This window comes from Perognathus longimembris, chromosome 8 (assembly GCF_023159225.1).
Source record: "Perognathus longimembris pacificus isolate PPM17 chromosome 8, ASM2315922v1, whole genome shotgun sequence".
Classification (NCBI taxonomy): Eukaryota; Metazoa; Chordata; class Mammalia; order Rodentia; family Heteromyidae; genus Perognathus; species Perognathus longimembris.
Genome location: NC_063168.1, coordinates 57,487,430 through 57,503,349, shown reverse-complemented (window position 1 = coordinate 57,503,349; position 15,920 = coordinate 57,487,430). Strand labels below are relative to the sequence as shown.

Below are 15,920 nucleotides of genomic sequence, written 5' to 3'. Positions count from 1 at the left end.
AGGGGAGACAGACAAAAGCCTTAGCAGTGAAGAAAAGCAGAGGAGCAAAAGACTTCCGGTTAAGAATAAGTCACCATGTTTCCACTGCCTCTTTAGGAATATCTTTGCACAATATCTAAAACAAAAGTTCTAAAACATCTTGAGGCTAGAAAAGAAACAGAGCTGCCTTTATTTGTCCAGGAATCCCTCACTGGGTCCTTTTTTTTTTTTTTTTGCCAGACTTAAGGCTTGAACTCAGGGCCTGGGCACTGTCCCTAGTTTCTTTTTTGCTCAAGGCTAGCACTCTACCACTTGAGCCACAGCACCACTTCTGGCTTTTTCTGTGTATGTGGTATTGAGGAATCGAACCCAGGGCTTCATGCATGCTAGGCAAGCACTCTACCACTAAGCCACACTCCCAGCCTGGGTCCTGTTTTATTAGCACTGTTTTCCCATCCTTATTCTGCAAGACCACTCTCTGCAATTCCTCTTTTCAGCATTTTCTCAAGAGCCTCTATCTTTATAAATAGCAAACCACCACAATCTGGCAGTAGATGCTCCCAGAAATAATAGAATTTGAGGCTGGGCTCTGGTGGCTCATGTCTGTAATCGAAGCTGCTTAAGAGGCTGAGATCTGAGAATCATGGTTCAGAGCCAGCCCCAGCAGGAGAGTCTGTGAGACTCTTATCTTCAATAAACTACTCAGAAAAAGCTGACAGTGGCACTGTGGCTCAAGTGGTAGAGTGCTAGCCTTGAGTACAGAGAAACTTAGGAACAGAATCCAGGCTCTGAGTTCAAGCCCCAGGACCAGGCAAACAAAAAAGAATGAATAGAGTTTGATGAAATGATACCCTCTAAGAATTTAAAATACCTTTCCTAAATGCAAATAAAATTTAAGGGTAAAGATTTTTTTACCAATCAATTTACTATCAAATGTTCCTTCCTAGGTCCAGAAAATAATACCAAGCCTAGACCAAAAGAAAAAACATGAGCTTTTACTTTCATAAATTGATAGCTTCATCCTTACCAAAACCTTAGAGTAAGACGTGGTTTTGGAAGTCACTGCTAGCTCACTGCTAAAACCACTTACAAATGTCCCAGGGGAAGTTGTCTTTGTCTGAGCAGTATGTCTAGAAAAGCTATGTTCACAGGCATTTCTTACATCTCTATGATGTAACTGCTGAATGCAAAAGACATTTACGATGTTAGGAGTAAAAATCTTGCAAACACCAGCTTGGAAGCTTTGCCCTCTCTCATGATGCCAGCCTGAAAAGAAGCATCTCAGAAAGGTAACAATGAACCCCAATGTCCTCCAATGCTAATACTAAAAATGAACTCAACAACCAGCACATTACTTGAAAATTTCTTTAAAAATCACTCTATTTTATAACACATGTCCCTGTGGACAGTTAGAATGGGAAGCTGTGGTCACTCCTTTGTGACCCTTTCCATTCTTAAGTAGAGAGGTGATTTACTCATGAGTGCTGTGCACAGGGAAAACAAGCAGAGATGGAGAAAATGCAATGGTCTTGCTCTCTCCCTGCTTCTGCCTTGAAGTTACAAAAACTTTCACCTTTGCAGTGCCCAGGGATCTATGAAGCCTGTCCTACCTTCCCTACATCCCTGAGCACCAATAACATTCATCTAAGTAGGTAAAATATTTGCAGTGCATATAACTAGGACTGGAGAGGAGGGTTATTTGTGGAAAACACAGGGGCTTGCCACAAGATGTCAGTATGTGTTCCCACACAATAAATCAGGACTAGCTGTTACCCTTGTTCACATAAATACACCCCAATCAAAGGCTCTGTACACCTTACGGCCTGTTAGTAATGGTAACATAGTTCCCCCCACCCCTTAGGCAAGAGAGCCATCAAAGCAGTAGGCAATATTTGATTTAGCGGACATGGAGGTGTAGCAGATGACTTCCTATCTTTCCCTCCTTCTCCCTCTGTGTCCACCTGTCCACTACTCCAGAGGTTTTTAATCACCTCACTGAAACCTCTCTCCTTGCTTCCCACCTTCTTTTTCTTCCTGTGCTATAACCCTGGAAACGTCTCGCCCCAGTGTTTACCAAAATGAAGCAACACCTCTGGAGTGACAGGGAGAAATGAGAACAGTGTGAGGGGAGAGGCAGAAAGAACACTAAAACATACCTTTTCCAGAGGACACACAGCCCTTCCCAGGGATGGGGAACTCCAAGGTCTTGTATCCACTTACCTTTTTGCCATTCACAAAGAAAACCAATTCGTCTGCTGTCATTGTCACTGATGGAATCCCTGAACTCCAGGCTCCTCACTCCTAAGAGACAGGGGTTGTTATCACTGCTTTGCAACTTGAAAGAAACGCCTCCCAATAAAATGCAATGAAGTTGGCCAATAGGAGAGAACCAGCTCAGAGCTTTGGGGCACAGACAGTTCTTGGCAAAAGCCAGTGGTTTACATAATCCAGGAAAATGCAAATGATCACACACAGCAACTCACACTCTCTACACAACATATCAAAGTGCATGCAGATTATCACTAAGGCCAATGCTTTGGTGTCAGGTGACAGTATTTCTTGGGCACTGCCATCATGGAATCTGCTTCATCCTCCCACTTGCTGCCAGACAAAGAAGAGGACAAATCATTGCCAGCCTCTGCTGATGGGGCTGATTCACCCACTCCCCATATACAATTGCCATTATACCTCAGCACCAGCATGCAAAATCCATTCTCTCACAACCTGGTACAGTCATGAGGGGGCTGAGTCACAGATCTGGTTCAAATCTCAATATTTGACATCAGCGCATTACCCCATGGCCCCAAGAACTCCATTTTCCATACTGCAAACTCTAAGATCTAAAACCTGAAGAACCAATGTTCTCCTGGAAGTGCCTTACGAATTTACAAAGAACCAAAATACTTACAAGTATTGCAAGTATTCTCAACCTCACAGCACACATAAATTTGGTAGAACACCACGTTTGAGTTTGCTTTGATTTCTTTCCCTCAGCAAAATGCCCTTGAAAAGTTGTCAGACATGCCCTTGAAAAGTAATTCATAAAAATGTCTCAAATGCCAAGTTCATAAAAAAAAATACACACCCCACACAGAGGCTTAGATCATGTTACCACGAAGTTGAAAACTTTCACTAACCCAGTGCCTATTCACTCCTCCTATAAACACACACACAAGCACTGGCTACTCAAGCAGCACCAATGGTCTCTCGCTAGTCTTACACGATTCCAGCTCTTCCCACCAGCATTCACTTTGGTCTTCTTTCAAAGCAGCTCATAGTCATCCAGCCGTCCTTTCTACAGCAGAATACTTCCACTGCGCCTCTGGCTGGCCGCATTCAGGGAGGAAGGAAACATTACGCAGACGGGCTAAGCTTAGAAGTGCAAAAACCTGGAGAAAAAGACTGCCTGTATGGCCATGCAGTCAATGCAGCCCCTCTTCTAGCATAGCCTCAATGTAAACAGGAGATGAGCCTTCATTTGTAGGGTGATCGGCATCCCAGTTTGCCCTGTCTGTCCTAGGTTTAGTACTAAATCCCTGGAAAGTCCCTCAGTCTGTGTGTGTGTGGGGGGGGGGGGGGGGTGGATGGGGCATAGTGCTAGTCACTATAAAGCAGTGGTTGTTAGCCAAAGAAGAGTTGCCATCACAGGAGCCGTTTGTCTATGTCTAGAGGGGAGTGCTCATGTTGCATATGAATAGGGGCCAGAAATGAGACTCAACATCCTACAGAGCACAAAAATGACCTCTCCCAACAAGAAATTGTCGACCTCAAACATTAGTCAGGCTGAAGTTGAGAAATCCTGCTCTGAAAGAAAGAATGAAGAAGGAGGGGAGCGGGATTGTGGTTGAGCCTGGACTCGTTTTGCAATGAGTCAACTCTCCTGCATCTTTCCACTGCTATGACTGACAGGCTTTGCTTCTGTTCACTGATCCCCGGAGCTTTTGGAGTCTTTCCCCTGCCAGCCAGGCAGTCCCTCACCAAAGTTTCAAGAAAAACTCTGAGTGAGGGGCGGGGGAAGGGCTATGGGAAGAGATCAAGGGGAGGAGTCAAGTAGACTGACTTGAGGGAGGATAAGCTCCTTCATTTCTAGGTTTGGGGGTTTGGTTTTGTTCTGTTTTGCAGTATTGAGGATTGAATCCAGGACCTCACATTTGCTAGAGAGGCATTCTATCACCTAAGTTCTACCCCCCAGCTCTATCTCTACTACTTTTGTGTGGCCTTCACAAAAGACATTCTCTTGGTCTCAATTTCCTCCAGTGTTTCAATGGTACAATAACTACCTTGTAAGAATCAATTCTTCTATTCAATAGATAAAGGCCGGATATACAAAGAACTTTGAAGATCAAGCAGCAAAAAACAAGTAACCTACTTAACAAGTGGGCAGACTAATTGAATAAGACAGCTCTCAGAAGAAGAAATGCAAAAGGATAATAATTATATGAAGAAATGAAATCTTTATGGCTCCTTAGCCATAAAGGAAATGCAAATAAAAACTATACTACGATTCCCTCTCACTCCAGTCAGAATGGTAGCTGTCAAGCAAACAAACAAATACTGATGAAGATGTGGCAGAACAGGAGCCCTTAAACACTGCTGGTGGGAAGGTAATCTAGTGAATCCAATATGGAAATCAGTATGGAGATTCCTTTAAAGTCTAAAAATAAACCTACTTTGTTATCTCTTCTATACCACTCTTGGGCATATATCCAAAGGACAGTAAATCAACATACAAGAAACAAACCTACATCCCTATGTTTACTGCAGCTCTGTTTGCCACAACCAAACTGTAAGAAATCAGCTGAGGTGCCAACACACACACACACACACACACACACACACACACATCACATTATATTTATATGATTATATAATATATACAGATATATATACACACATATGATAAGGGGGGAGGAATGGAAATATGGTAGAGTGGTGAATTTATTCAGAGTGCACAGAAATACTCATTACAAATGCACGCTAATTCAAAAATAAAATGATACTACTAAAAACACTTGGAAACAAACAAAAATGAACTTTAAATGATATATATGTTGCTTGCAGTAGAGGCTGAGGTGATATATTGGTTGGTTTTCTTTCTTTTTGCTCAGCCAGTCTTCTATCCCTTTTCTTATCTGGAGGTTATATCATCCATTTTAATTTGCTTTTAGGGGGCTATACTACAATTTGAACTTAGGACCCTGTGCTCATGCAACTATTCTACCTCTTGAGCCACACACTCAGTTCTAATTAACATTTTTCTGGGAGTGCAGACTTCTAAGCCTATTTCTGAGAGTGCCAGCGTACAGCCTCAATCCACAGAGGCTGAGCTCACTTGGGAGTGTGGCTTTTTACCTGACTGCAGGTCTGGCCAGCACTGGGAATGATAAATGGTGATCTGGACCATTGAGCTGTGCCAGGAGGTTTAGTCAGAAGGTACCAGCCTAAAGTCTGAAACTATAGGGTCCCCCTTCACATTGGGTTTATTGGGGTAGTCCTAATGTCGGGATTTAATACAAAGTTTAATGCCTACTTCGCTGCGCTACTCCTAAATGAACAGTCTCTCTCCATCTTGTGCTGCTTGGGGCTGGGGGTGTGGAGACATAGATAATGGAAGACTGTCATTCCTATTCTCCCAGTGTATACTTATTTCTATGCAATACCCAGCTGTGATAATCTCTCCAGTGGCTTCCAACGATTACAATGATTCATCAAGACTTTTGTTTAAATGGATGTTTTCTCAAGAGAACAAACATGAGGGAAGTTCCAGCCTACCATCCTCTTGATATCCGTTCCTCTCTTTAACTTTTCAAAATACACAGAGAGGAAAACAAATTAAAATGACGTTTCCCAAACTGGACGGCCTTTGTATGCTTTTAATGTCATAATAAATCCTGAGCTATATTGATGGAACTTTGTGGTCTGGGAACAAGCCAATTGTAACGTAAATTACATGGTATTAACTTCTCCCACTTTTCTAAGAGCCATCTAAGTGGCTCATGGTGTGAACCACATTGCTGTGTGAGTCTCAAAGTCCACAGAAAAGCCAAATAAGCCCCGAGGACTACTCAAAATCAGCCTTTTCCTTTCTGGAACTACACTTTCTGGAAATCACAAGTTATTACTTGGCCCTGCCAAGAGCTGTGTCTTCATTTCTGGAAGGGTAAGAAGCCTCAGGGCCTAGTGCTTCCTGGAGGAAGTTAACTCAGAAAAGACTCTAGATCATCCCCTGAAGTCTAAGACCAGCCAACAGCTATGGAGCCTTTCTTGCTTTTGAGCTAGTGCCTTGCCTGGCCCTCTCTCCCCTTCACTCCACTGTGTGTGGAGCAGCCACACACACAGCAGCCACTCCTCTTGTCCTCTGTGTCTAAATGTACATTCCTCCCTGTAACCTAAGGAATCATCGCTTCGTATCCCTCACTTTCAATTTTTTTTTAAGTGAAAAGAATCACTCTTCTTGCACTGCATTCCATTGTTTAGAATTTTTTAAACTAAGACATTTCTCTCCTTTATTCAATTCCATTGTAGATGAAAGATCTCTTTTGGTTTTTACTTACTATTACTGTCTTCTTTGATGAAGACTTCCTGTAAATGTCTATTCATAATCCAACTCTGAAGCACTCATTGAATCACACATATGAATGAAAGGTTTGACTGTTCCCCCAGAGCATCCTTGTCCAACATCCCAGCCCACTCTTGTGCTGTCACCTAGCCGTGTTATTAACCAGCCCTAATAGTAGTTCCTAATACCTGAATAATATTTCTATCAGGTACCTTGATTTGATTTGAACCTTGAACCTAATAGTCTTGTGAGATGAACATGGAAGTTATCACTGTCTTGTTCCCTCTCTAGACAAAGAAAATGAGGACTGGAGAGGTGCATTTAGTGATGAGTGCCAGCTTCAACATCTGTCTCTATCTTTCCAACAAAGAAATGATCTCTTCACTAATAAAACCAAGATTTTTATGATAGAATTCATAATCCTTCTCATTCTGCCTGAAATACAGCCTACTGATTGGTCAAGTATCTTTTTCTTGCCTGTCTGAGGATCCAGGGACCAGGAGCAAAACTGTTGCTCATGATATGCCTGGTACCTAGCACAGAGCAGGGCCTATAAGAAGTATCAATAAATCCTTCCATGTTTTCTAAACATAGACTAGCTCCTTAACATTAACTTCCCCTTATTCAGTTCTCTAAAGTTGACTTTCTGTAAGCCAGGTGCTGGTGGCTCATACCTGTAATCCTAGCTACTCAGGAGGCTGAGTTCTGAGGATCACAGTTCAAAGCCAGCCAGGCAGGAAAGTCTATGAGGCTATCTCCAGTTAACCACCAGAAAATCAGAAATGGCACTGTGGCTCCAAGTGGTAGAACACTACCCTTGAGCAAAAGAGCTCAGGGACAGCATCTAGGCCCTGAATTCAAGCCATGACCGACAGAAAAAAGAATTCCTTCTGTTAGAAAATGATTAGTAATTCCAGAAAGCTCCACATTATTCCATTGCTGCTGAGCAAATCAACTCTTGTTTTCCCACTTAGATGATATAAAAAGGGATAGATTTAAGACATGAAGCCTAGTACTACACTGCAGGCAATAAAAACTCAAGCAAATTTAAACCCACTTTCATTTGTCTGCACAGCCCTTCTGTGTTTTGATAATATCTTTTTATTAATAAGATGTTTTTAATCTCAAATTGTGTAACTCCAAGAACATGTAAGGACAATGTGGGCTTGGTTGACAGCTGGATACATAGTAATTTCTCCTCTCTATTCTCTCTCTTTCCCCACTCGCTCTCTCTCATGTGCTCTCACATAATTACGAAAGAAGAATTATTAAGTCTTTGCTCATTCTCAAATGATCAATTCACATGTGCCTTGTAGACAAAATTGGGCAATGAGCAATCACTGGGAAAAAATATTTGCCAAACCATTATACCCTCTTCCACTGCCTTGATTTATTATTGTCTGAAATACTATGTAACAAATATGCTTATTTATCTTCTATATGTGTAAGACAGCTACCAGAACTCAGGTAAAAATGTGAAACTGTTGTCTACTTGTCCACCAACTAACTATGCCCCTTTTCTCTAATGAAAAGGTTCTGCTGAGAAGCCACTGCACAACAAAGAGCTGAATTTCCCATGTCCCTTCTATCTATCTATCTATCTATCTATCTATCTATCTATCTTTCTTTCTATCTATCTATCTATATGGATGAAGCTATACAGTGGCGTTCTGAGTGAGTAATTTACTCAATGCTCAGACTCCCATTCTTTCTCTCTTCGATTTTCTGACATCAAGGTCAATGGCCAGGGAGACCTTGGAAGCCATACATGGAAGACAGGAGAGCTTCTAATCATTTCAGTCCTAAAGGAGTACAATAGTTCATCGCCTCCCTTCCCCTCCCATATTGTCCATCTGGCTTTACAGAATCAAGAAATAAACTTAAACTGGGTATAATCCTAGTTACTTGAGAGGTTGATATCTGAGGTTCACAGTTCAAAGCCAACCCAGGCAGCGAAGTGTGTGAGACTCTTATCTCCAATTAACCACAAAAATAAGCCAGAAATGGAGCTATGGCTTAAGTGGCAGAGTGCTAGTCTTAACAGAAAGAGCTAAGGGATAGTGTGCAGGCCTCAAGTTCAAGCTCCAGTACCAGCAAAAGTTAATTGGCTAGTTAATTGATTTATAACCTATGTTTAACTGCTGAGATATCTAGCTTTTTCTGCTACAGATCTAGTATTACATTCACTAATGCAATTAAGTTCCACAAGGACAGAGATGGAGTCCTGTTTTGCTCAGTACAATCTCTACCTGGATGTAGTAGACACACTGCAGTAATCCCTTTCCTATACTCCTCACTCCTTATCAACAGTTTCACTTTCCAAGGTTTCCGTTACTCACACACAGTCAGTCATAATCTGAAGGTAGTAAATGGAAGTAAACCATTTATAAGTTTGAATTGTCAACCATTTTAACTGGTGTAATGAAATCTGGACTGTGTTCCATGCTGATACAGCATGAGTCACCTTTTTGTCCAACATATCCATATGGTATGTCCATAACATCACCTTGTTGGAGTCCAAGTACCCCTCACTTTATGTAATAATTGCCCCAACGCACAAGACAGTTTGGTGCTGGATGTTAAGCTGAGCTATGCCAAGGAGAAGCTAGCAAGTGAAATGAAAAAAGTCCACACTCATAGAAGGAAAAACATATAGTACATATCACATTCAATATTTCTCATGGCTTCGTGCATCCATCAGAGTTCTTGAAACACAACCCATTCATAGCATAGGATTATTGTGATCATATTGTACTTATGTGAATAAACGAATGAATGAATGGCAGTAATGATAGAACCAGGTTTAGGTAAAGGCAAGAAAATATAGCTTGGACATCTGGCTTTCGCATATGCAAAACTGTTACCTAAGGGCTCCTGAATAGAACATTGGTCTTATTCTTAGAACCTAGGCTTTATGTGTCCTCATCACTACATATTGTTTTAAGGGTGGGTGGGCTCCACTTAGCTTCTACACGAGGCAGTATTCTCACGTTTATTTAATGGTCAACTTTAATGAGACTGTGTCATGCACTAGACATTATCCTGAGCATTGATTAAGTTTAGGATCAAAGAAGACCAAGATGGTTTTTAGGAGTATGATTATTATGTCTTACATATAATCCACTATGCCCCAGGCCACCATTGCAAAAATGGAATCCAAAGCTCTGAACTGCCCTACATGATGTCACCACTCCCCACAGCAAGCACACAGGAACACAAACGTGATTGATATATTGATAGATTTTAAATAGCTTTCACACGAACACTTGAGAGCTTCAAATGTCTTTGGGCTTCCTCCCAAGTATATTAGGACATTCCTCATGTTTTATTCTTAGAGATAGTAGTCTTTGGGCAGTCAATTTAGGGCCCAGAAGCCCGCCTGCCGTTCCTATTCTACATCTGTTTTTATACTCTCTACAGGAGCATGGCATTGCTCTTGCTGTTTGTTTTTCTTTTTAAAAAGGAAGAAGCTAATCGAGAAGCTGAGATCTGAGAACTGTGGTTTGAAGCCAGCCTAGGCAGGAAAATCAGTGAGACTCTTATCCCCAATTAACCAGCAAAAAGCCGGCTTAAAGTGGCTTAAAGGGTTCCTAGACCATGGAGGGAACATGAGCCTGGCAAAGGGATGAATAGGCAAAACTAACCAGAGAAGGAGACAGAAGGCTGAAGGAAGGAATAAATGAAGAGGGGTAATGGAAAGGGTGGTGCCCACAGAATGGCAGCCACGGGCACCTCCGCCCCACAGCCCGGATCAGGCTTCTATCCCTGTGACTCTTGGCCCTCTTCTGTCTTGCTTAGGTAACCAGACCATAATAAGAGTCCTTACTGAGTTTGGCAAGTCTAACTTTGTAGTTGTGATTACTATCAGTAGTTTCACTTTATCAATCTTCATCCACTCATTAGCTCTATTTTTATATCATCATTATTCTAAGACTTTCCCGTAGAAGTTGGACCTGGAATGACAAGAATCTGGGTGTGTGGCTGTGTCACAAAACCCCAGTGGCCATGTGTGTGATGCCAGGGAAGTGACAGCTCCAAGGAAATACTAAAAACACCTTGCCTGGAGGTAAATGGGAGCACTTCAGTCATGAATGAGCATAGTGTGGACTTGTTTCAAAGATATATATTTGGGTACTTGTTTATAACCAAAATCTTAGCATACTCCCCTTTCTTTTGCTATAAACAGGGGGCCTCATTTAACCGGTCTAGAGAATTTTGGAACCAAATACTGAGTTGAGAAAAAGCCATGGAAACTGTTGTAAGGTAGAAGAGGAGGAACTTGGGTGACAGCCAAGAATCTCCTCCTCTCTGTGTACTAGCTTTGGCAAGCTCTGTGCTTACCTGTAAAACTGAAAGGATATCCTTTTTACCTCACTGGATTCCCCAAGATCACTCCCAGTGCCCACACTGCTCTCCTGAGTGAGCCACTCACACAGTTTGGTAACCAAGCAGCATAGAGATCCAACCCACAGTGGATTTGAACCAATAAGGAAATGTGTCAGGGAGGTTCAAAAACCAGCAAACAACCCACAGCCAAGGTCCAGGGACAAGGAAATAAATTGCAGAGGGGGGGAGGGGAGGAGAAAGAAAGAGAGGAGAGAGAGGCAAACAGAAAAGAAAGAAGGAAGGGAGAAAAGGAGGGAGGGAAGGAGGATTTCCTAGAAAATGGCAAATGGTATGCCAGTTACTCATGGTTTAGAGGCTCTGTGTCAGGAAAGATTGCTGAAAACTTGCGTGTGAGTAGCAGTTCTGAATGAATTTGGTAAGAAAGCTTGCTAAAGGGATGGGAGTAATAGAAATGGGTGAATGGAGATTAGAAAGAGACGAGAAAAGAGCAAGTGGGAAAACGTGTCCGTGTCGTGGTATGAAAGGAAATCAAGTGCTTCAACAAAGCTAAGCCCAGGAAAGGGGAGGGGTAGCTGGCTTTCCTGTCCCCCTCTGTGGCCTTCTGGTCTCCGTGTGCTGTGATGCTGGCTTGCCTCCACACCAAATCAGGTGGGTTGGCTCTGGCAGAAAAGGGGCATTAAAAATGGGTGACAGCAGGAGACTAGACTAGCCTGCTCCTCTTGAGGAAAACTCTGACATCAGATGACTTCCCACTTCCTGCTGGAGTAGAGCAGCCCTTCCTCCTCCCAAAGCAATCTGTTTCCCATTGTCCCCCGTCCTTGTTACTTAGCTGTTGCCCAATTGTACATTGTATGGGAGGCATGACATTCTACTGGGTATTTGTACAAGGAGCTAAAAATAAATACTCATAGTCCACTCATGTGATGTGCTAAGTTTCCCTGAGACTAAGAATAGAGGATAAGAATCAGATACCAACATCAAGAAGCAGTAATTGTCATGCCCTGCATTAGACTCATTTGCACATGTGTGGCATGTGCCTGACTGCCTGTGGGGAGATGGGAGCTCCATCTTCATCCTACCAGCATCCACTGGAAGGAGAGGAAACATTGGGTGTGGCGTGAGAAGACTCTTCTGAACAAAGGTTAATGGAATTCACTTATGCCCCTCATGCTCCCTCCAGGAGCTTTCCCAAGGCCAGCTACCACAGGCCTGACATGCTCAGCAGAGCCACCCGCCAACGACCCACAGGAGCATCTAGACCAGCTCGGGAGCAGACCTGGCAGTGGCGCAGTGGGTGGCACTGCCTGCCCCCTAGGTGCCAGTCATTGCTCCAGCATGTCCCCTAATTATGGAGTTCTCACTGGTTTCGGAAGGCCACAGTTACTCCTGGGAAGTGTTGTGGGGGGAGAGGAGCCCTGTAGCCTGCTTTTCCTCCCCCTAGAGCACCCCAGTGCATTCATAGAGATACTGGGCAAATCCATGGGTGTCTGAGGAGCCTACCTGGAAGGATTGTCTCCAGTCAGGGAGCTCTCTGGAGCCCTGTGCCTCCCCAACGTCCTGCCTCAGCCCAATTTGGATTTGCTGATACACCTCATGTCAGACAAGCCTCAGCCATCAGAAAATGAAGTTCGCTTTTTTGATGCTCAATTTTTGCCCTATCACATTTGTAAGAAATGATTTTTGTCACATGCCCCCCCACTAGGAGATTGGCGGGGAGGGGAAAAAGTCTTAATATCAAGCCAGCAAAACATTTTCACAGAAAAAGATCCTAGGGGTAGGAATTAGAGAAAGAACCCTGCGAGATTATCATTGACTCTTGTGTTCTCATTCGGTTACACTCAGTATGAGACAGCAGCATGGGGAAGGGAGCAGAGAATTGTGAACCCAATAGACAGTAAAGGCAGAAATGCTAGGAATGGACCAAGCCTCCCAGCAAAAACCGGGTAGGCTCTAGAGCAGAAGTGAGCGCATGGCTTTGTGGAGAGGGAGAAGAAACATTTCTTCCCAGGTCCCAGAGATGAGAAGGTCAAAAATTGGGTGGCCATGCCAGCAGGTGTTTGGATTTGATAATGAAAAGAAACAGCTGGAAAGGGGAGGTGAGAGGTGTTTTTTGTTTTTAATTAAAATCAGGCAAAGTCTTCAGTTGTGAGAATTAGGGAGGGGGACAAGCATAGCTGGCAAAGTAGAAAACATACGGCTATTGCTTAAAGGGACTAAAAGAGCTTGTCTCAGCAGTGTCGCAATGGACAAGGTAGACTTTTTCTGTTTGCGATTTGGAACTCCTGAGCCAGAATAAGACTGGCTATCACAAGCCAGGCACCAGTGGCTCACTCCTGTAATCCTAGCTACTCTGGAGGCTGAAATCTGAGAATCACGGTTCAAAACCAGCCCTAGCACAAAAATCCTTGAGACTCTTAATTCCAATTAACCAAAGCTGAAAACAGAGTTGTGGCTCAAGTGGTAGAGTGCTAGTTTTGAGCTAAGAAGCTCAGGGACAGTATCCAAGCCCTGATTTTCAAGTTCCAGGGCAGCTATCAAAACAAACAAACAAACAAAAAGTCCTGTCAATTTACCCAGTTGTAGAGTCATTGAGCCCCAAACCCTTAACTGTATGCGCATGCATGTGCACACACACGAGGTAGGCAGCATCTAGGTGTGTGTGGAGTTGGGTTGCAACATGCAAACACAATGGAAGGGAAAAGACCTGAAAGGTGAGGGTAACTCCAAGTGAGCAGTAACAATAACAGACCATGACCTCCAACCTGGAGAAGAGAAAAGTGGAGTCAAGAAGTGCTGGAAGTTCCCGGAAAAGTGATGGAGTCATTACAGAGGATAGTTTCCTGAGACCAACAAGAACATATCCCAAGAGCAGGATGATTTAAGAGCTGGTACAATGACAAGTGATTGCCTTGTAACAGAGTTGTTAATTTTTTTTAATATAATTTCACTGCTATTATTAAAGTATTGAACAGAGGCGTTTCCATTTCATAAATCAGGTAATGTGTACAATTTTTTTTATGAACAATGTCACCCTTCACTTTCCTCCAAGTTGTTAATTCTTAATTCACACACCACTGATGCACATATCATAAGTGTGCAGTTAAAAAGATTTTTAACAGAAGTACAACCCCATCTAACTACCATCATTTCTATCATTCCAGAAAGCTTTCCAATGCCTTTTCTTTTCTTTTTTTGTCAGTCATGGGACTTGAACTCAGGGCTTTGGTGCTCTCCCTGAGCTTTTTTTGCTCAAGACTTTGCTCTACCACTTCGAGCCACATGCCACTTCCAGTTTTCTAGTGGTTAACTGGAGGTGAGAGTCTCATGAAGGGAGAAATGAGTAAAAATGAGAGAAGATAACATGGTTCAAAAAGACATGTACTTATGGACTTACCTATGTAACTGTAACCCCTCTGTACATCACAATACAATAATTTTTTTAAAATTATTTTATTTTTTAAAAAGAGTCTCATGGACTTTCCTGCCCAGGCTGGCTTTGAACCACAATCCTCAGATCTCAGCTTCCTGAGTAGCTAAGAGTCCAGGTGTGAGCCACTGGCACCCAGCTTCTCCGATATCTCTCTTCAATCACTTCTCAAGTTTATTAACTGTGAGTCCCAAATAGGCAAAACTATAAAGGTGGTTTAAAAATATGCGAACTACCAGAAAGCTAGGCTTTGTGGGGAAACCTTTGTCTATTCTCTACACATCCATAAAGTTCCATGCTTATCAGTGAAGGTTATTAAAGCTTGATCAGCAAGTTTAGTAGTGATTATTGATTCAAACTTTTTGCAAAGTAACAGGTAATAGTAAGCACTACCAATATTTGTTCCAGAAAACAAATTTATTTTTGTAGACAGGTAGAAACTTGTAATCTAGCCAAAACTCTGTGTTTCTAGAAAGTGGAAATAATCTGTCCAAAATATTGATCTGTGGCATCAGACATACTATGAGATATTTACAAGCGAAATCCAAGCATGAATAATCACTACAAGACACAGGGCTCAGTACAATGACTCATACCTGTAATCCCAACTACTTGAAAGGTAGATGGGAGATCATGGTTCCAGGCCAGCTCCAGTAGAAAATTAGTGACACCCCCAACTCTCCATCTCAATTAATAAACCAGGTGTGATCTGATGTGCTTGTCATCCCAGCTATGTGGGAGTACATCCAAGGATGAAGATGGAGCCTTCATGATCAGCAAAGTCTGAATAACTACTTTTCAACTAGGCACGTAAATCCATTGACAGCTTTTTATTTGTGATCTCTGTATTAGAATTACAAAGTACAAAATAATTATCTATTTCTAATGGCTAATCACAAAGTCCACTTAGAATATCTACAGAAAATTGAGTTTCCAAAGTTCATGAAGAAAACCACCCATTGCTTTCAAAGCACGCCTACCTAATAGATTGAAAGATCTCCACAGTAGTACTTTCCAAACTGGTATTTTGCAGAAAACCAGTTACAATAGACACTTATGGGATCTCTAAAAAAAACAAAGATCCTTAAATTCAAACACATATCTAAAAGGCTGTGTTACAGTAGTGTGAGCAACTCCCTCTCATGGAACCACTAACTGCCTTCACTTTGCTTTCTTTCAGCAGGAAGTATCCAGAGCAATCAACCCGCACCCTCTAACTGCAGTAAGATTAACGTCTGAGAGGTTAAATGAAGGACAGGTATTTGAACACAGGCAGTTAGGGATAGAAAGCAACTGGGACAAAGGCCCACAAGGCAGGAGGAGACAAAACAAAACAAAACCAAAAAACCCATAAATCACCCTTCTTGTTCCTGCCTGGAGCTTCAGGTTCTAAGTTGGGTACATGTGCTTAGACCAGACACAAAAGCAGAAGGTAAGACCTCTCACTTTCACCCAAGATAGGAGAGGTCCAGCCTGACAGAAACTTATATCCAATCAGAAAGGCCTTTGGCAGTGAGTGACTGATGTTTACCAAAGACATTTCTCAAGAGGGAGGGTACTAAGGGCCAACTATCTAGTGGAAACAGACAAAGAAGCCAGCCTCTAGTT

At 42.5% G+C, this 15,920-nt stretch overlaps 1 protein-coding gene across 1 annotated transcript in view; it reads right to left on the bottom strand.

Annotated features, from left to right (window-relative positions):
• The window catches only part of Xdh (xanthine dehydrogenase), a 55,153-nt gene extending 52,847 nt beyond the window's left edge, over positions 1–2,306 (bottom strand). Inside the window, exon 1 of the mRNA XM_048353183.1 lies at positions 2,200–2,306. Within this exon, the coding sequence (XP_048209140.1) occupies positions 2,200–2,241 (42 nt within the window). The 5' untranslated portion in view covers positions 2,242–2,306. The remainder of the gene's footprint in view (positions 1–2,199) is intronic.
• Positions 2,307–15,920: the final 13,614 nt, after the last annotated feature.